The sequence below is a fragment of the Lissotriton vulgaris genome, chromosome 12 (genome assembly GCF_964263255.1).
Source record: "Lissotriton vulgaris chromosome 12, aLisVul1.2, whole genome shotgun sequence".
In the NCBI taxonomy this organism is placed as follows: Eukaryota; Metazoa; Chordata; class Amphibia; order Caudata; family Salamandridae; genus Lissotriton; species Lissotriton vulgaris.
The window spans coordinates 254,905,864-254,928,046 of NC_141700.1; the positions used below are offsets into that span (position 1 = coordinate 254,905,864).

At 47.4% G+C, this 22,183-nt stretch overlaps 1 protein-coding gene across 4 annotated transcripts in view; it reads right to left on the reverse strand.

Moving 5' to 3' along the window:
• Nucleotides 1–22,183, reverse strand: part of CCDC102A (coiled-coil domain containing 102A) — a 360,110-nt gene that overhangs the window by 115,711 nt on the left and 222,216 nt on the right. For all 4 annotated transcript variants that reach the window (XM_086947789.1, XM_086947790.1, XM_086947788.1 and 1 more), the window contains exon 5: nt 8,534–8,650. In XM_086947789.1, the coding sequence (XP_086803915.1) occupies nt 8,534–8,650 (117 nt within the window). The remainder of the gene's footprint in view (nt 1–8,533; nt 8,651–22,183) is intronic.

Genomic DNA, 22,183 nt, shown 5'->3' on the forward strand with positions numbered 1-22,183 from the left:
CGTTAGCAGTTGCATTTGGTAGTTCTGAGCTCTGGAGTGTACCATCTGGCTTGTTTGGAATGCAAATGCTACTTACCAGTATGCATCTGTTCTTGGCATGTAGGGCTGCTGACATTCATATCTGTGCATAGTCCGCCACCTAGTGTTGGGTCCGGATGATTGCACATTGTTGTCCTGGAAGAGTCTTCGAAGTATCACGAGATAGGTGGCTCCTCCCCTGGACTACAGTGCGCATGGGCATCGCCTCCATCCCCAGATTGTTTTTAGCCATTGGCAGAGATGGAGTGAAGAAAGTGAGTGATGACCATGCTATGAGCATATGTGTTTATATGAATAAATACTGCAGCTGCTACAGGCGCCGGGGAGGAGGGTGGGCGATATGAATGTCAGCAGCCCTACATGCCAAGAACAGATGCATACTGGTAAGTAGCATTTGCAGTTCGAGGCATGTGGGCTGCTGAATTCATATCTGTGCATAGAAGACATAGCAGTCCCTCCATTAACGGCGGCCGCCCGTGCCAGCTGCAGCAGTCTGAAAAAGCGTTTTTAGAACAGCCTGACCAACAGCTGCCTGCTGTTTGGAATGCACGTCTACACAGTAGTGCTTAGTGAAAGTATGTGTGGTAGACCATGTGGCTGCTCTACAGATGTCTTCTAAGGGAATGTTACCTAGGAAAGCCATAGAGGCCCCCAACTTCCTAGTGGAGTGGGCCCTCGGTGGGATAGTGAGAGTGCGCTTAGCTTTAGCGTAACAGGTCTGAATGCACTTTACTATCCATCTAGCAATCCCCGCTTTGGAGATTGCGTTTCCCTTGTGTTGTGTGGCAAAAGCAACAAAAAGTTGTTTGGTTTTGCGGAAATCTTTTGTCCTGTCCACATAGTACATCAAGGCCCTTTTCACATCAAGAGTGTGGAGCATACGCTCCGCCAGCGTCTCTGGGTTTTGGAAAAACACCGGCAATTCAATTGTTTGGTTTATGTGGAACTGTGAGACCACTTTGGGTAAGAACTTAGGGTTAGTGCGGAGCACCACCCTGTTAGCATGTACCTGGAAGAAAGGTTCTTGGATGGTGAGCTCCTGCAGCTCGCTAACCCTCCGTAGCGATGTAATCGCTACTAAGAACGCAACCTTCCAAGTCAAAAACTGGAGCTCACAAGAGTGCAGTGGCTCAAAGGGAGGACCCATCAGCCTTGTAAGAACCACATTGAGGTTCCATTCTGGAGCTGGTGGAGTCCTTGGTGGAATGACCCTTTTGAGTCCTTCCAGAAAAGCCTTGATAGCAGGGACCTTAAAGAGTGACAGGTGCTGCCTATTCTGGAGGTATGCTGCCATAGCAGACAGGTGAATGCGGATGGAAGAGTACGCTATATTACATCGATACAGGTGAAAGAGGTAACATATGATGTTTTGAATGGAAGCATCTAGCGGGTCAATGCTGTGGTTCCCACAGTAGATGACAAACCTCTTCCATTTAGCCGCATAACAAGCTCTAGTAGTGGGCTTCCTTGCCTCCCGAATGATGTCCATGCAATCGGGAGGAGGATTGAGGTAGCCAAACTCTAGGACTTCAGGAGCCAGATCGCCAGGTTGAGCTGTTGCGGATCTGGGTGCTGAATGTCGCCATGGCTCTGCGTCAGAAGGCTGGGAGTGAGGTGAAGCCTTTGATGCGGTACCACAGAGAGTTCCAGAAACGTGGTGTACCATGGTTGGCGAGCCCACGTTGGAGCAACCAGGATGAGCGTCATCGAGTGTTGCCTGAGCTTGCGTGCCACCAGCGGTATCAGAGGTGCTGGGGGAAAAGCGTACGCAAATCTGCCTGACCAGTTCATCCACATCGCATTGCCCTGTGATTGGGGGTGTGGGAACCTGGCGGCGAAGCTTTGGCATTTTGCGTTCTCCTTTGTGGCGAACAGGTCTATCTCTGGATGACCCCACTTTTGGAAGTACGGTTGGAGTACTGATGGATGTATCTCCCACTCGTGCATCTGATGGCTGTGCCTGCTGAGCAGATCTGCCATTTGATTGTCCTTGCCCGGGAGATGCTCTGCCATGAGGAAGATGTTCCTCTGAATGGCCCACTTCCACATGCTCTGAGCCAGATGAGACAGCTGTGGAGAGTGTGTACCTCCCTGCTTCTGGATGTAGTACATGGCCGTCATGTTGTCCGTCCGGATCAACACGACCTTGTTGCACAGATGTACTTTGAACGCCTTTAAGGCCATGAAGATTGCCATCAGTTCCAACACATTGATGTGCATCTTCCTTTGCTGTAGCGTCCATAGTCCCTGCACAGTGTAATGGAGTACATGCGCTCCCCATCCCTGGAGAGAGGCGTCCGTCGTCAGGATGATCTGTGGGACAGGCTCTTGGAATGGTCGGCCCTTGCAAAGGTTTTGTGGATTCCACCAATGCAGAGAGTTGTACGCCCGACCGCTCACCAACACTAGGTCTGTCAGTTGCCCATGAGCCTGAGTCCACTGACGTGCTAGGCACTCCTGAAGCGGACGCATATGTAGTCTCGCGTGCGGGACAATGGAGATGCAGGAGGCCATCATGCCTATCAACTGCATGAACACCTTCGCTGGAAGCGAGTGTTGGGGTCTGAATCGTTGGATCAGCGCCTGGATACTGGCGATTCTCACTGAATTCGGCTGCGCAGTGGCTGCCAGAGTGTCGATTGTCGCGCCCAGATACTGTCGCACGTGGGCGGGCTGGAGATGGGACTTTGGGTAGTTCAGAGAGAATCCCAGATCGTGCAGGAGGTGAATGGTGCGTGACACGTGGTCTACGCACTGCTGTTCCGTCTTTGCTTGAATGAGCCAGTCGTCCAGGTATGGAAAGACGTGGACGTGCTGGCGACGGAGATGCGCCGCCACAGTTGCTAGGCATTTCGTAAATACTCTTGGTGCCGTGGTGACCCCGAACGGCAGGACTCTGAACTGGTAATGCTGGTCTAAGATCGTGAATCTGAGATACCTCCTGTGGGAAGGATGCAGGGGAATATGAAAATAGGCATCCTTCAGATCCAGCGTAGCCAGAAAGTCCCCCTGTTGAAGCAGGGGAAGCACCTGCTGCAACGTGAGCATATGGAAGTGCTCCGAGAGGATGTACCAGTTCAGGGGCCTGAGGTCCAGGATCGGTCTGAGTGATCCGTCCTTTTTGGGGATCAAAAAATACAGGGAGTAAACCCCTGTTCCCCGCTCTTGCAATGGAACGAGCTCTATCGCCCCTTTTTGCAGCATGACTAGAACTTCTTGCTGCAACAAGGTCAAGTGCTCGCCGGACATAGCACGGCTTCTTGGCGGTATGTCCGGTGGAATGGACGTAAGTTCTAGACAGTACCCGTACTGGATAAGAGACCTCACCCACCTGTCCGTGGTGATGGACCTCCACGCCGGCAGGAACTGCTGGAGTCTCCCCCCGACAGGTGTTGTGTGATCGGGGGGCAGTGACAAGACGTCACTGCTTGTTGGTGGTGGTGGACCTGGAGCCATTGTTTCCACGTCCCCTGCCTTTGATATTATTGCCTCTGTAGCCACCCCTGCCCTTGTTGTTGTTATACGAGAGCTGGGTGTTACCCTTGTAGTATTGTGTGGACTGGGATGCCTGTCCCCTTGAGGTGCCTTTTGAATTGGAGCGGCGAAAGGAACCGCCCCGAAACTGCTGACTTTGTAAAGCCCCCATTGATTTGGCAGTTTCGGTATCTTTTTTCATCTTTTCTAGGGAGGCATCCACCTCAGGACCAAACAGATGGTCAGGATTCACTGTTTGACTCAATATCGTGGTTTGGATGTCGGGTTTGAACCCCGAAATTCGAAGCCAGGCATGGCGTCTAAGTAACACACTTGTATTGGTCAGGCAAGTGTTGCAGAATGGCCTCTAATGTGTCATAATGGGCCCTATCATAACGTGCAAGCAGGGCTTGGGTGTTAGAGATCCTCCAGATGTTAGCTGCCTGTGCAGCAATGCGTTTGCCTGATGCCTCAAAGATCTTGGACTCTTTGTCTGGGGGAGGAGCGTCACCAGTAGTCTGCGAATTCGCCCTCTTCCGAACGTTGGAAACCACCAGGGAGTCCAATGGCAAGTGTCCCTTGATATAAGTGGGATCCGTGGGCGCCGCTTTATATTTCCTGTCGATGCGAGGGTTGACCACCCGCGCCCGGGTGGGCTCCTTGAAAACCTCCTGTGCATGTTTCAGCACCCCTTTAAGCATCGGTAGCGTTTTGACTTGCTTTTCGGCTACCGAGAAGGTGTCGAATAAGAAGTCCGCATCCACGGGGTCCGAGTGCAGCTCGACGTCATGGTTCGCCGCAGCTCTCTCTATTAAGGCATTGAAGGCCGCCGAGTCCTCTGTCGGGGACGTCTTGGCGGCGAAAAGTTGAGTGTCCTGACCCGACTGCGGGTCTTCTGCGTCGCCTCCTGCGGCCCAAGGCACATGCTCCTCTTCCGGATCCGAGTACGCAGGATAGGTGTACTCGGCATCTTCCTCGTCCGCATCAGGCGCGGGGGAATGCGTTGGCGAGTGTTCCAAGGCCTGTGGGGACACAGGTTCCATCAGAGCCGAAGAGTCCGCAGAGTACTTCTTGTTCTTGAGCGGAATCTTAAAAGGTTCCAAGGCCGGCTCCGACGTAATCTTTCGTTTGAGGAGCAACAATTTCCCGGTGTTGGCGTCGATGATCACCTTACGACGTTCCTCCACCGCAAGCGGCTGGAGCCGAAGCTTCGACACCACCAAGGCAGCTTTCGGCGTCAATACCTCCTTTGCGTGCCCGCCCTGTTTCGGCGCGAAGGCCTTCGGCGCCGACTTGGGTGGAAGGGTAAAACGAATGGGCGTTTGCTCTTTAGTAGGCTTAGGCGTGAGCGTAGGCGCTACGGTGTCCTGAGCGGGAACCTCAGCGGACTTTCGGATCCGCTGTAAGGATTCCCCCACTTTTTTCGTAAAGGCTGCCGAGGGCTGAACCGGCTCTAGCGACCCCTCATCTTCGAGAGCCTGATCGCCGGTAGACTTCTTCTTCGGCCCCGACGCCCCATGTCTAGGCGCGTCGTCGGCCTGACGTTTCCTCGGAACCGTCTTCGGGTCCACGACCCCTTTCGGCGCCGACGCAGCCGCGTCGGGGGCCTTCGCCTTCGGCGCCGACCCAGAGGGCTTCGGGTCGGCCATTTTGGCGTGGCTCTTCAAGTCGGCCATCTTGGTTTTCTTGGAAGTTGACGCCTCCAGAACCTTCTTCACCAGCGCAACTTTCAGTTTCGGTTTCGCATCCGAGGGTGCGTGACCCGTTGGCTTCACTTTCGTTTTCTTCAACATAAGTGATGGCTTAGAAATGTCCGTGACCGGGCCCGGAGGCGGGGACGTAGGACTTATAGTTAGATCTTGGGTAAGGCCCGAAGGCGATCCCTCGACCTGGGCCGCATGAAGGGGAATAACCCCTGAGTCTGTTTGGGGATGCTCCTCCTCCGAGCTATCTCCCATCGTGGCAAAAGCCTGATCGTCGTCCCCTACCTCGTCGGAGACTTCGTTATAGTCCTCCTCACCCGCGTCGTAGGTCTCCTCCTCGGACGCGGGGCCAGAGTCCGACCCTCGCACGTCGTCTTCTCCCTCGACAGATTCCTGGAAAATGTCATCTGGTGGGGGTGCCGAAGCAGACAACTGAGCCTGGAGCCGATTGGCCCGGCGAATCTTCAAAGTCTTCTTGCTTCGGAATTTCGAACACGCCATACAGGTGTCTTCGCGGTGATCCGGTGACAAGCAGGTATTGCACACAGGGTGCACGTCGAGGTGCGAATATTTAGAGTGACACAACGGACACTTTTTGAACGGAGTCCGCTCCATAGCAAAGGGTGTAGTGTAGGCCCGTCCGCGCCGAAAGCACGTGGAAGGGCAGTAAGAGATCGGAGCCGGGAGTCAGAAAGAAAACCGTACGCAACTATACCGACGCCCAGCCTAAAGACCTTTTGGTCTCGAGTATAAAGTAGAACAACTATCGGTTCCGACAGAGGCCCACATGCCTCGAACTTGTTGTTCGCTTTTGCTGGTTTCAGAGGGGCGACTGTCGGTGCTTTTGGTGATCCAGGAAGTGAAGTTCAGGACGGCCTGGTCGAGGTCTGCCGTGGGCTCAGGTTGTGTGGTGCCAAAGGCCTGCAACCATTGGGTCTCGGTTACCTTGCCCAGCTTTGGTGGGTGGTGCTGTGGTGCTTGGAGATGGTGTGCTGAGCATCGGAGATGGTAAAGTGGCAATAGCGTGGTTGTCCAGGTGAGTTCTGTGACATGAGTGAATTTGATTCTATTGCTGGAGGTGAAAATGGCATCAACTATGTGTCCAGCTTTGTGCATGGGTACGGTGACCAGTTGGGTGAGGCTGTTGTTGTTGAGGTTCTACAGCAGGAACGGGGAGTTGGTGTTGTTGGCGTCACTGAAGTGGAAATTGTGTTCGCTGAGTAGGGCGCAGTGGAGAAAGTTGATAGCAAGGGGGGATGATGAGACTGAAGCTAATGTCACATAAGGTCGGTTGGGGTCCCAGGGGGATTCTGTAAGCGAGGGTGTTTCACATCGTGGTCTTAGTATCAGTCTGTAGTTGGAAGTTGAGGTGTTCCATGAAAGGCGTTGGGTCGTTGTTGGTGGTGGTGCATCAGATGGTTTCCTTGGCGATGATGGTGATGCCCCCGCCATGCTTGTTGGTGCAGTCTCTGTGTATCATCTTGTAGCTGTTCGGGGTGACAGTGGCGATGTAGGGGTTCGAGGAGAGGCGGCAATGTCCAGGGAGAAGGTGGTGGTGGTATCCCAGATCTAAGTGGCATGTTTTCAGAGGGAGCGGGAGTTTAGCAGGATGCATTGGAGCAGGGCTAGGTTGTTTGCAGTCTTCTGTGCGGGAGTGGCGATGCTGTCAGTGTGGGCAGATGGTCTCATGTCGCAGGAGAAGTGGCAGCGGTGGCAGGTGAAGGATCCTTTGGTAGATCGTGGGGAGGACATGAAGCAGCTGTTGTTGCAGTGTCCAGTGTCCAGGGTCAGGAGCTCCTTGGTGGTGTATTGGCTGAAGGACCAGGGGTACGGACGCTAGGCACGGTCCAGGTGCGGACAGGCGCAGACGGGCTTCGCTTTGGCTTACCTCCTCCTTAAAAGTCCTGGGAGATGGGAGAGGCCAGCAGGAAGGTGGGAACGGCAACGGCGGGGAAAAAAGTGGCATTGCAAGACGCGAAGAGAAAGCAAGCATGTGCTAGAAAACTGACAACAGGAGGCAGGCCAGCAGATAGGCGGCATAGGAGCTGTGACTGACCCAAGATGTCCGGCAGCGCTAACCGAGGCAGAGTTGCGGCCTTCTTAAAAGTCCTGGGAGATGGGAGGGGCAGGCAGGGAGGTGGGAGCAGCAACGTCAGGAAAAAAGTAGAGAAAGCGGATAGTCGCTAGGCAACCTTACAACAGGAGGCGGTCCAGCAGAAAAATGGCAGGGGAGCTGTGACCGGCCCATTAACTGACCTGTAGCTTAGAGGGCAAGCAGGAAGATCACAAGAGTACCAACAATTGTCTGAACTAAATCAACTTGTGGCTGAGGGAGAACAGTCTTTCATAAACAGGCAAGACTGAAATCGCTTTCATATCACAACTTACCCTTCTAGTGGCTGGAGGAACTCAGAACTATTCCAATCACAACTGAAGTAGTGTAAAATATAGGAGTGTGGTTATACACTTAAGTATCCTTCGGCCATCAAATGAGAGTGATGGGTAAAAATACGCACAGCTACTTTCTGCTCTACGCTGGATCACCAAAAGAAACAGACTGTCAAGACACTGCAAACTCAGGCAGCCAGACTAGGTCTCAATCAAAAATAATCATCTCACATCATCGTGTCAATTGAGATTCTTCAGTCACTACCAGCAGCATGAAGAACGATGTTCAACCTGCTCTACAAAGCACAGAGGCACACCCGGAGTACTTAAAGGTTTTTTCCCACAAACCACAGACAAGTCGAGCCTTGAAATCCAGCAAAACACACTGGATGGCACAGACAAGGTTAAACTGCAAATCTCACACAGAGAGATTGATCGAAGGGCTGGGTGGGCACTCAGCTCTGGATTGAACCACACCTATGGCTTTAGCAATCAACAAAGCATGACAACATTAAAAAAAACCCTGGAAACAAGCATTTTGAAAGAGCCGTTCCAGTTACATCATAGGGCTAACCCCAACCTGCTCTTTAAGGGGACCAGGCTCAAAGGCATGTAGTTCGAGCCCCATCGACTGAGGGACCCGAGTATGTAAGGTCCTGACTTCGAAGATGTGACTTAGTCAGTCATGAAGGAATCTGATTTACTAAAGGAACCTGTCGGCTTCTATGTCATGAGTGCTGTGGAGTGGCTCCATGTCATAACCTAGCGCTTTACAAAAAAAACAAATACATAAAATCTCATATCAAGCTGTATCCAACTAGCATCTCAAAATTTGCCTCATCCACGTAACACAACTTATGCAACAAATTAGATCAAGCTATAGTTTAACTCACTCCCAGCCTGCCTTAGACCAAACCCCAGCTCCTCACCTCACCCCGTAGGTCTGCCAGCTTTTTGTCCATGTTCGAGCGTGCCCCGAGCTCATCTTCCAGGTCTTCTGAGATCCGGCCTAACTCATCCTGGTGGAGCTCCTTCAGTATATTCAACTGCAAACAGAAAAAAACTGAGAGGCATAAACAGAGGAAAGAGTGGGAAGCGACAAAAAAACAGACATCAAGAGGGATGGACATACAAACAGCGGCAGGAGAAAAAACACAAAGAAACAACAGTCTCAATGGCATAGGTAGAGTCGGAGAGAGAGAAATTGTAAAAGACTGACAAAAACATAGGAGGGAGAAAAAACACCACAAGTTGTGGGAGTGCAACTGAATTGGTTTCTTCTTTTTTTACACAAAAAAAAGTTAAGTTTTAAATTGTCTTTACAAGTAAGCATGTCAGAGATTGTTATTTCAGGAATGGGCACAGATATTGGTATTAAAATGAACTGGTGGCACAATTGTGTTCTTTTTATATCAGGGATCTAAATTTTAAGAGTCTTCTCCATACAGTGTCTGACTGTGTTCCTGTAGAAGCACGATATCCTCCAATATATTAATGATTAAATATTTCAATCATTTAAGTGTGCGTGCTTTGGTTCCTCAATTTCGGAGATTAAAAAAACGAAAGCTTGCCAGGTGCTATCTTAGTTTGGCTTGTTAGTATTTCTAAGAGGGTGAGTATGCCAAATGCAAACATTTTGAATTCACCAACGCCGAAGAAACATTATTACTTTTCGGTACATTTTTGTTTCCCAGCATGAGCCCTTCTCCGGATGTTCAAGCTTTTAAGATAATGTACCAAGGAGTGAGAGCAAATTGTAGGAAGTAGGCACCAAAGGAATGAACCTTCATCCAATAGGGTTATTGGGGAAAGATCTACAAACTTCCACATTGGTTCTATGATGTAAATCCAAACTGCCACACATGTAGCTGATGTCCAAGCGGCAGTTCATTCAATTTCACTGAAGGAGGAAGCATGAGCCACACAATAGCTACTTAACATCATGAAGAATTCTGCAGGAGGCAAGAGCTCTTAGTACTGAGTGAGGAAACACTTCACAAACAACATGTGCAAACACTTCACACAAAAAATGTGTGAACCACAATTACTGAACACAAATCAAACATGCTATGCACAAAAGAAAGTTTGCTTGCTAATAACTACCGAATTCCTACATAAAATGTGATGCAGCTCATCAAGTCCTGGAATAGGTTCACTTACTCTTCAACGGCAATGTAATATCCACATTCAGTGACACTTTCTAAAAAGAGATATAAAAAACATATTGCAAATAGACGTGGAAGAAGAGTTCTTGAATTTAAGTGGGGAACATTAAGACAAAGAAAGACATAGGCCTCTGACTTATGTGAGGTTCCTTTTAATATCTCTTAGGAAATCATTACTGGTTTCTTTTAATTAACAAATCCAGAGACAATCATCTGTGATGCCATGAAATTTCAGATAAATATGACGCTTAGGAGTAATGAACATGAGTTTGCTAAATGAAGAGCTAGAAAGGCCTGGACTTAAAATCATTAATAAAAGGGTTGCGACACTTGAGAAACAACACATTTCCATTCCAATCTAATGATTTTCTTGGAAGAAATATGCAGGAATACAGACACGGGATTGGTACATACATAAAAGAAACCCTTCCCATATGAAAAATAAATGAATAGTAAAAACAATGGATTGAAAAACATAATGGACAGAAGGTTAAAACAAAGACAGGTTGGGCCACAATGGTATGTTTATAATGTCTACCACTATCCCGTTGAGAAGCCTTAGAGAGCAGGAGGCGGAAAAGACAAGAATTAAACAAACTATTTGACAAAACAAAGTGGAGGAAGCTTGGGAAGTTGGCAAAGCAAGAATTTGAATGGCAGCAATCCTGCTGAATATGTCCAATGTAAACATTTTAATTCAGAGTCTTTTAAACACAAGACTTCTTAGATAGAGACTAGAGGGACCCAGTAACTGATCAGGACACCCAGACAGCTACACATTCCACTCTGTCCCCAGCGGCCAAGGAAGCCAAGGGCCCGTTCCTGGTGGAAGTCACCGGCCTCCATTTATTAGAATGTAAATGTAAATGTATTGCGATTTATATAGCGCACGTATCACCCGAAGGCATCAAGGCGCTTGCTTAGGGAACCCGTCCTGGTATTCCCCTGTGAGATACCCCAGCAGGGTATCCGCAAGGTGAAAGCCAGGCATCCCGCCGCGAGGAGCCGTTGTGGAGATTAAGCAAGCTATTGCCCAGAGTCGCAGAGTGGGAACCCGTGAATCGAGTAGGCACCGGAGCGAGAATTGTCGAGTCCATGGACATTTTAGGACTCAAGACCCCGCCGAGCCGGGAATTGAACCCTGGTCCCGGGCTGACCTCTGCTTCTAGGTCTGCCTCCTCTAACCAGTGAGCCACACGTCTACAAAGCTGCAGGGGGGCTGAGATATCAGAGAAAGGCGGTATAAAATCTTTTTTTTCCTGAATATTAGTTGAACCGCAAAGCTACAGAGGCAGGAGCTAGAATTGATTACAAAAAGGAGCTAGATGCCTGTGCATTGAGGCCTCGTTACAGCTTCCAAGAATCCAGTTTAAGATAGTTGGAAAAGAGCAGGCTTTGATGAATCTGATTGCACCAGGAAACTTTCTTGAGCTGCAGTCGAATTAGGTGGCAGGAACTGACGAAATGAAATTGGCATAGCTTTGCCCTATCCATGATCCCACTTATGATGGGAAGTTCATAGCTCTGCTTGGTAACTCATGCTGACTTTATTAAAAGTGGTGCAGCTGTGTGCTGTGTATTGAGATTTGCGCTATAACATGGAAGTATTTCATATTTTTTCTATAGTCTTAAAAATAACGGAACCACAGTGTTCTACCTTCCTCTCCTCCCCTTCACTTGTAATTGGATTTAATCCTCTGGGCCCCGGAGGATTTCCTTTAACTGGATGTCATCTTGAAAAGTTGTATTTTAAAATAGCATAGCTTTTGAATATCCATATGCATTAGAATGGCACTATACAAGATATGACTAGGTTTTTCTTTCAAAGTTGCCGTGTCTTGATGAATTTCAATAAAAATATTTACCTCTAATATAATAAATCTAGGTAATATGAACGACAGTGGAGCGGATCATACTTTAAGACCTTAGGGCCTCCACATTATGTCATGTTAGCATGGCTCTTATAAACCCCGCTATGTGGATCCCACAGGCATCTTTCAATTGCGAAACACAGCAACAGGGCTCATATAGTGTTTTACTCCTCAACGACATTTAGTAAAAGGCTTCTTAAAGAAGATAATCCGAAACAACGTGTAAGGAGGGGTGGAATGAGGAACCCAAGATTCTTCCACTTTTACCCTTTGAAGCAAGACAAATCGTGTTCCAAGGTTTGATTCAGTCTCGCCTTGATTATGGGAACGCCCTCTATCTGGGAGCCCCGGAATATACTTTGCGGAAGCTCCAGATAATACAAAATTGTACTGCCTGAACCTTGCTTCAGCTTCCCCGTAGCCATTCGGCAAAACCCGGCCTGAGAAGCCTGCATTGGCTTCCGGTGAAGGAAAGACTCAATTTTAAAACTCTCTGCATTTCCCACAAAGCCTACTGGAAAATTGGCCCGGCCATTAACCATTTCCTAATTACTCCTTATCATCCCACTAAACAACTTCGTTCTACTCATGCTTTCTTTGCCACAGTTCCCACAATAAAGAGAGCAAGATCTGGAGGTTGTTCATTTTCTTACAATGCGGCCAAATTGTGGAATTCTCTTTCCCTTCACTTGAGATCTGATCCGAATCTACTCATTTCGTAAACAATTAAAAACCTTTCTTTTTAAGAAGTTTTACTAAACTTTCTAGGCTAGTAGCCCCACCAAAAAAGCACTTTTTCTTTTTCCTTTCAGCGCTAGGACGCCTCTGGGCAGCTACCGCGCTTTATAAATTTTCTTTTCATTTCATTTCATTCAACAATCCGTTTTTGGACAAGAGATGTAACTTGTTTGTAAACAATGTGATGAACCTAGAAAGATGGGGTAGGTTTCACAACTAAATATACCTGCTCCAAGCTAATAAGAGGAGAGCCAAGCAGTGCTTAGTTTGTAAAATTTTACTATTAATACCAATAATAATAATAAGTGCATGGGCCTGAAGTGCTTCTTAAGAACTGCCACCAGTGCTGATGAATTTCCGGGTTCTTGAATACGACGGCTGCCTAAGTCTTGATTCTACCTCACGCCTCTTTCTTCTTCCATCCTAGATTTCTGTCTCTTTACCTCCCCTCTTGCAGGTTCTTTTTCATCCATCCAAAAAGGAGTGTCAGTGGCCAACAACTGCAACCACGGGCAAAAATTAAAACTAGGGTGTTTTCCGATATGGAAGTAATAAAGCTCTGCTGCTACCAACAGCTTCCTAAAAGGAAAATGCTACTTACCAGTATGCATCTGTTCTTGGCATGTAAAGCTGCAGAGTTGTACACTTAGCATTAGATCGCCACCTGGTTTTGGGCTCGGATGATTGCATGTTGTTGTCGTCTTGGAAGAAGTCTTTTGTAGTCACGAGATAGGTGACTCCTCCCTTGGACGATAGTGCGCATGGGCATCTGCTCCATCCTTAGATTGTTTTTCGCCATGATGGGAAATGATGGAGATAGTAGAAATAAAGAAAGGATGTCCATGTGTATATCTAATTAAGATGAAACTGGAACAGATACAGGTCCCAGGGAGGCTGGAGGGCGTGTACAACTCTGCAGCTCTACATGCCAAGAACAGATGCATACTGGTAAGTAGCATTTTCCGTTCGAGGCATATGAGCTGCAGATTGTACACTTAGCATAGATTGTGCAGCAGTGTCTCCCCTAGCGGTGGTCGCCTGTATCTGTTGCAGTAGTTTGAAAGAGTTTTTAGAACAGCATGGCTTATTGCAGCTTGCTGCTTGGCTTGCACATCAACACAGTAGTGTTTAGTGAAGGTGTGTGTTGTAGACCATGTTGCTGCCTTGCAGATGTCTTCTAGGGGAATGTTCCCTAAGAAAGCCATAGAGGCTCCTAGTTTGCGTGTGGAGTGCGCTCTAGGAGGAACTGTTAATGTACGTTTTGCTTTTTGATAGCATATCTGTATACATTTTACAATCCACCTTGCAATTCCAGCTTTAGAGATGGGGTTGCCCTTATGTGGTGGAGAGAAAGCTACAAACAATTGTTTTGTTTTGCGAAAGGATTTGGTCCTATCTATATAGTAGAGGAGAGCTCTTTTAACGTCTAGTGTGTGTAGTGCTCTTTCTGCTACAGAGTCTGGGTTTTGGAAAAACACCGGTAACTCTACAGATTGGTTGAAACAGAGTAATGACTTTTGGAAGGAATTTAGGATTTGTTCTGAGAACCACTTTATTACGGTGTAATTGTAAAAATGGTTCTTGTATAGTGAACGCTTTAATCTCACTTATTCTCCTAAGAGATGTAATAGCTACTAAAAAAGCTGTTTTCCATGTGAGGAATTGCAGTTCACATCTGTGTAGAGGTTCAAAAGGTGGTCCCATGAGCCTTGTAAGAACAATGTTTAGGTTCAACACTGGAAAGGGTGGTAACCTGGGAGGAATGATTCTTTTTAATCCTTCCATAAATGCTTTAATAGCAGGCACTCTAAACAGAGACAAATGTTGTCTATTTTGTAAATATGCTGCAATTGCTGCCAGATGTAGGCGTATAGATGAATATGCCAAGTTACATCTTTGTAAATGTAGAAGGTAGCAAATGATATTTGGGATGGAAGCATCTAGGGGATCAATTTGGTTATTGTTGCAGTAAATGGCAAATATTTTACATTTAGCAGCATAACAAGCTCTAGTAGTAGGTCTTCTGGCTTCTTTAATGATATTCATACAGTCTGGTGGTAGGTTAAGATAACCAAACTCTAAGACCTCAGGAGCCAGATTGGCAGATTCAGTTGGCTTGGGTCTGGATGTCTCCATGGTTCTGTTAGCAGTGATGGTGTCAGACGTAGTTTTTGGTGTAGAACTAGGGATAGTTCTAGCAGTGTTGTATACCACAGTTCGCCTGCCCATGTGGGAGCTACTAAAATTAGCTTGAGCGACTGTTGTCGTAGCTTGCGCACTATTAGTGGTAGTGGCGGAAAAGCATACGCAAATCTGCCTGACCAGTTCATCCATATCGCATTGCCCTAGGACAGCGGGTGTGGAAACCTGGCGCGAAGGTTGGGCATTTTGCGTTTTCGTGTGTGGCGAACAGATCTGTGTCTTGATGGCCCCACTTGTGAAAGAATGGTAGAAGAACTTGCGGATGTAGTTCCCATTCGTGAATTTGTTGCGTCTGTCGACTTAAAAGATCTGCTATCGGATTGTGAACTCCTGGAAGGTGTTCTGCTAACAGATATAGGTTTTGTGGCCCATCTCCAAATGTTCTGTGCAAGCTGGGACAGCTGTAGAGAATGTGTCCCCCCCCCCCCACCCACCTCCCTGTTTCTGTATATAGTACATGGCTGTCAAGTTGTCCGTCCGGATTAAGACAGCTTTGTTTTGTACTTGTACTTGGAATGTTTTGAGCGCTAAGAATATTGCTAGCAACTCTAGGTGGTTGATATGGAAAGATCTTTGTTGAATGGTCCATTGCCCTTGAGTTGTAGGATGTAGGAGATGGGCTCCACAACCTGTGAGAGATGAGTCTGATGTAAGTATTATTTGTGGAACAGGTTTAAGGAACGGTCGCCCTTTTGCCAGGTTTTTGGTGTTACACCACTGCAGAGAGCGATGTGTGCGGCTTTCTACCAACACCAGGTCTGTTAGTTGTCCTTGAGCCTGATTCCACTGTTGTGCCAGACATTCCTGTAACTGACACATTTGCAGTCTTGCATATGGTATAATAAATATGCAAGATGCCATCATGCCTATTAGTCTCATGAACACTCTGGCTGGGAGAGAGTGTTGATGTTGAAACTTTGTGACTAAGGCTTGAATGCTCTGTATCCTTGCTGGACTGGGATACGCTAGAGCTGTAGACGTGTTGTAGCTTCTAAATATTGATGTACATGAGAGGGCTGAAGATGTGACTTGGTGTAGTTGATTGTAACCCTAAGTCGTGCAATGTTTGACTTGTTTGATGTGTGTGTTGGACACACTGAGTGAATGACTTGGCTTTTATGAGCCAACCGTCTAGATATGTTAAGACATGTATCTATTGTCTTCTGAGATGTGCTGCTACTACTGCTAGGCACTTTGTGAACACTCTCGGTTCAGTTGTTACACCAAATGGAAGGACTTTGAATTGATAATGCTGTCCTTCCAGTACAAACCTTAGATACTTCCTGTGAGAAGGATATATGGGAATGTGGAAGTAGGCGTCCATTAGATCTAGTGTTGTAAGGAAGTTGCCTTGTTGCAGCAATGGGAGCACTTGTTGCAACGTGATCATATGAAAATGATCTGAGTGTATATATTGATTGAGGGGCCTGAGGTCGAGAATTAGTCTCTGTGTCCCGTCCTTTTTGGGTATTAGAAAATACAGCGAATAAACCCCTATTCCTTGATGTTATAAAGGAACTATTTCTATTGCGTCCTTTTGAAGAAGTGATAGGACTTCTTGTTCGAGCAGTATAAGATGTTCTGCAGACATTGGACTCTGCCTGGGTGGTATGTGTGGAGGGGTAGCTGTAAGTTCGAGGCAGTAGCCATACTGGATAATTTGTCTTACCCACTTGTCTGTTGTTATGGAATTCCAGACAGGTAGGAACTGTGTTAGTCTGCCCCACACATGAGTGGAGTGCTGTTGGGGGAGCAGAGGGAAGTCACTGTTTTGTGGTGGAAGAGGTTCGATTATTGTTGTTACCTCAGCCTCTTCCTTTATTGTTGTTGCCTCTATAGCCCCCTCTATAATATCCTTTACTGGAGGATGTCTGTGAATTGGATTTGAAGGAAGATGTATTGTCTACTCCAGTCTGTTTGGAGCCTCCTCTATAGAAGGAGCGACGAAAAGAGCCTCTAGCTTGTGTGGATTGCAAAGCTCCCATAGATTCGGCTGTATCGGTATCTTTCTTCATTTTCTCAAGTGCTGTGTCTACCTCTGGTCCAAACAATTGATTTTGGTTGAATGGCTGATTTAAGATGGTAGTTTGCACTTCCTGCTTAAATCCTGAAATGCGTAGCCACACATGACGTCTAAGTAGGACACTAGTGTTTACAGCTCTAGATGCAGTGTCTGCTACATCAAGCGCGCACTTGATTGAAGCATTTGCCTGCGCCTTATATTGGTCAGGTAGATTTTGTAGTAATGTCTCTAACTGATCATAGTGAGCCCTGCCATATCTTCCAAGGAGGGCTTGTGTATTAGCAATACGCCATGTATTGGTAGCTTGTGCAGCTATCCTTTTGCCTGAATCATCTATTACCTTAGATTCTTTATCAGGGGGTGGTGCTTCACCTGATGTCTGTGAGTTTGCTCTTTTTCTAGCATTTGACACGACTAGGGAATCTAAGGGTAGCTGTCCTTTAATGTAGGCAGGATCCCAAGGAACAGGTCTGTACTTTTTCTCAATTCTAGGGTTTAGAATCCTAGCATGTACAGGATCTTTAAATACTTCTGGAGCATGTTTGATGACCCCTTTAATCATAGGAAGAATGTAAACAGACCTTTGTGATTGTGCAAACGCATCTAATAAAAAGTCTTCCTCTGCTTCATCTGAATGCATGGTGACCCCATGATGGATGGCAGCCCTATTTAGTAAGTGCCCAAAACCAATGTTGTCTTCTGGGGGAGAAGATTTGATGGATAGGAATGCGGGTCAGGAATATCTGGCACATCTTGTGGGTTTGGGTACTCCCAATCTGGATCATTAACAGGGTAGGGAAAAGGCTCATCTGGGTCTACCCCTCCCCCTATGCTATACTCATCATCATTTGGAAGTGTATGTGGTGAAGAATGAGGAGGAGAGTTTTCGGGAGAATTTTGAGGTGAAATGTTAAGAGGAACAGGAGATGAAGGAGAAGGAAGTACAGGGGAAGAAGGGTGCATAGGAGATGTGGCAGAGTCCTCCTTCTTGTCAGGCACTGCAGGTGTAGGTGCTGTGTCTGATTTCCTTTTCCTGTGTGGTGTAGTGGACCTGTTTTGGGGCCCATGTAGATCTTCTTTTGTAGAGGATCAGGTTGGAAAAGGTCTTCTCCTTGTAGAACCTTTGCCGGCGCCGATTTTTTCGGTTCCAGGCATGGTTGCTGCTTGTCTTTAGCCTTAGGAGTTGTTACTGTGTAATTTGGTGTAGATTTCGGCACCAAAGGTATTGTTTTCAGAGTCGTAGGCTGTTTCGAGGGTTTGAGCGCATCGGAATCAGGCCTTGTAAGTTTCGGTACCGAAGATATTGGCTTCGGAGTTGAAGCTGGTCCCGTCGGCCTCAAGGCGTCAGACGCTGGCTTCATAGTTTTGTCTTTAGAAGTCGACGGTTTCGGAGCCGAGACTTCTTTCGGTCTCGGTGCCAAGGGAGCTGGTGGGATCGGCACGTGCGACTTACTCGATAAGAAGCTACCGGAAGGCTTGAGAATTTTCTTCGGAGCCGGACTTGATGGCGGGGATTTTAGAAGTGTTTTTTTGGTCGCGACTGGGCCCCGGAGGCGGAGTGTTGACCTTTGCCTTCGAGGGTGGTGGGTATGGGGCAGGAGCAGTAGTACCCACGAGCTGACCCGATGGTATGGAGTCATCGGAGTAGTCTGCCTCGGATAAGATTTGGAGACTGTCTGAATCTTCTTCGGGAACAAGCAGAACTTCTTCGTCTAAGATATCCACCGGTTCTGGAGCAGATATCTGCATGTCGTGTCGACGGGCCCTCCGATCTCGAATGGTCTTCTTGAATCGAAAGGACTCACAGGCTGTACAGCTGGATTCATCGTGTTCTGGCGATAAGCACAGGTTACAGACCTTGTGATGGTCACTGTGTGGAAACTTTGCTCCACACTTGGGGCATCTTTTGAATGGCAACCTTTCCATGAGGTGGTGGATAGGCCCAACGGCCCGCGACGACGACTGGAATCGAGCTGATGGAGTCGAGACGACGTTTGTCGATATCGAAAGTAGTTTGGTGAAGTTTGAATACCTTTTTACGCGTCGAAGTACTTGAAAAGTAGATTTTGAACCGGAGCAGAAAATTTTCATCCGAACCCAGTGGTGGAAAAAAACTATCTAAGGATGGAGCCGATGCCCATGCGCACTATCGTCTAAGGGAGGAGTCACCTATCTTGTGACTACAAAAGACTTCTTCCAAGATGACAACAACATGCAATCATCCGCGCCCAACACCAGGTGGTGATCTAATGCTAAGTGTACAATCTTCAGCTCATATGCCTCGAACAGGCAGTTAGGGTGGAGCATGAATTCAAGTCTAGAAACGTTATATTCTGCAAAACGAGTATGGAACTGTTCAACTGTTTATTTGCTCAACAGTGGAACAGGTTCCTTTACGATGTCGGGGTGCAGCAACAAGGTAGCGCGACTATGCTGGATCTAAACCAGGATAATCCCCACCTCCACATATTTACACCTCTCTGGAGAGACAATATAATTGGTGGGAAATGCATTTGTTTGCCTTATGAAACTTCTGCTGATTCGAACGATCACTGCAGAGGTCTGTGTGTGTGACCAAAGACTCATAGAATTGTATCCTGGTTGGTGCAGTGGACAACAATGTATTGCGTACTTTTAGTGCTATAAAGTCATAAAATGTGATCGAAAGCCCAGTGAAAATGCAACATACTACTTAAAGACTGTACTACATACAGTTTGTTAGGTTGCAGCAAAATGGGCACAAAGATTTAGTGTTTGGAGTAATACAGGTGCTTTCAAAATATATATTTATAATGCACACTGCGACTATATCGAGTGTCAACATTTTTAGTACTTCTCAATGAAAAGGATGCACTGCGGAACTCAGCTGGAAACACCCTTACATTACTCTAAAAAAGAATAAATCTTTGTCATCATAAAGCTTGAGTAAATCACATCCACATGTCTTTCAGGTAGCCCACGTGAGAAGACTTGTTTCTTCTTTAGCTCCATGTACCTCCATTGGCATCACAGCACAGGAGAACCCATTTGTTTAGCTTTCAGCTAGATGCACCTCAAGGCCGGCATTATCCATCCAGTCACGTTTGTGTTTTTCAACACAAATTATAGATTTTTTTTTAATGAAAAAAGCATGAACACTTTGTTCACCAGAAATCCCTCGCCCTTCTACCTCTCAATACAAGCTGTCCCCGAGAGCTGCTCAACTTGTGAAAAGCGCATCTGGAATTGTAACAGGGTCTCTGTGAGAAGGATCAGGGGTCCGAAGATGGACTTACCGAGCTATCGCCATGGGGGGAGTCCTCGAGGCAGGTGGAGCAACAGAGCATTGTTCACGGACTACAACGCCATACCACTCTCGTGTTTGTTTACAGAGAGACACCGACGTAGACGTAAACCCAGAAGTAACCCTGAGAGACCTCGGAGGCACTCACAACGGCCCAATTAAAGACTGTCAAGATCAAGGGGAGGGGCCGATGACCGGAAGGAAGACAAGCAAGTGGAAGCGCAAAGTGAAGACCGAAGACGCGGGACCAGTGCAGGAAGACGCGGGACCCGGGGAGCAGATTGCGGAACCATCAGGGAATATCGAAGAGCCGGAGGAGAGCTGATCCGAAGATTGGTGGTGCCCAGAGGATGCTGGGGAGTGGCCACAACTCGGGAGAAGAGTTGCGGCAGAGCCGATGAGTGACTGCGGCTCGAGAGAACCGGGAGTGGGGTTGTGGGAAGAGAGAAGGGACACCGGGAAGGATATGGGTAGCGGGAAGTCTTGTGTGTCATTTCCTCCTAGCCTGCGCTAGAAATCTTGTGTGCCATTTGGTGTAACGATAAGAAGGCAGCCACGCATTATAACCTGAGGAACATTTCCCTGAGCCCTGCCCATAATCCCTTAGGCACTAAAGACCCCACCTTTCCCTCACAATACGTATTCCTTATCATTGGAAACACTAGATACTCGGGTGTGGTGAAGGTAACCTAATTTCCTCGATTACCCCAAACTTGTATCTCACGGCTTCCTCTTTGCTTTCCTCCTATGAGCCTCTGGGAAAAACAGCTTGACACAGAGGAAGAAGACCAAGAGTCCCTCAGCCGGAGAGCTACGTCAAGCACAAGTCCAACATCAGAAGAGGAACCAGAGGAGAAAACCCCTAACCCCGCCTATTGCTATTGAAAATAAAAAGCCTCCTGTTCGACAATTTATACAGCCTCCTCGCCTGTTTGTCAAACCCGCCCTCCCACAAGTGGTGTCAGAAGTGGGATTGAGAGGCAGAATGGAGGCCGCTTTGACGAAAATGGCCGAAAACCAGGAACATCTGAGTAAAGTAATGGAACGCTTCCTTACGGTTGTGGAAGAAGATCGCGACAAGTTCCAACAAGTTATTACAGGACAAGGTCAAACACATGAAGCTGCCATGGACAAGCTTACAGAGGCCCTTGGTCAACAGAGAGGTCCCACAACTTTGCCTTCAGTAGTATTACAGCGATATGTGGCAGGAGAAGATCCCGATTATTTTTTCAATAATTTTGAAAGAATGCCAACTGCCGCCTCATGGCCAGCAGAGAAATGGGGACAATACTTAGGCTCTCTACTGTCAGGGGATCTCCAGGCAGCATACCAAGCTGCAACTCTCCAAGGGACAGTCACCTACGCTGATATAAAGAAATGTATCATGGAAAGATTAGGGGTAGACGATGAAACATATCGGCTAAAATTAAGGCAAATGAAGGAAGGCCCACAATAAAGCCCTTGTGCTTTATACTTCAGGGTAAAAGATATGGCTGACCGGTGGTTAAAACCCGCTACCACTGACAAAGATGGGATTATGGCCAAAAATGTACTTAGAACAGTATTTAACCTCCCTACATCCTCCCATACAAGGCTGGGTCAGACAACAAGCTAATCTTACTTTAGAAACCGCAGTTGAGATAGCTAGTGCGTATAATAGAGCCCAGGACATACAAAAAGGAAGAGAGGAGCCCACTGTGAAATCTGGGAGCCATGTAACACCTCGTCCACCCCGTCCCCCATTAGCGAGGAAACCCGAACCCCTGGCTATTGTACCCAGTCCTACGCCCAGAATGCCGTTCTTCCGACCCCCTCCTACATCCCTGGGTCCACAATGTTTTCAATGCGGAGGAATAGGATACATTGCTAGGTTCTGTCCTCAAAAGGAAGAACCAATGGTAATAGGGATGGCCAGAAATTACTACTGTTCCCCTACAGAAAGGAAACCACCACCCTATAGATGTATGGTATCCGTAAACGGACAACCCCTCACTGCCCTAGCGGACACAGGCTGTTTGCATAGCGTAGTAAGACCCCAAGACCTGGGTAATAAGGTAGGACCAGTAAACGGGGTTGTAGCTATTAGGTGTGTGCATGGGGACACCAAACCTTCCCCAACAGCTCAGATACAGATACAACATCCCCGAGATTTAGGAACCCCTTTACCTGTAGGTTTGATACCGCGCTTGCCTGAACAAGCCATACTAGGGAATGACTATCCCAAGTTACCCCTGCTGTTGCAAGATACATCGTCCACTGAAGAAGACTGGTTATCATCAGCCCCATTTTCTAAAGAC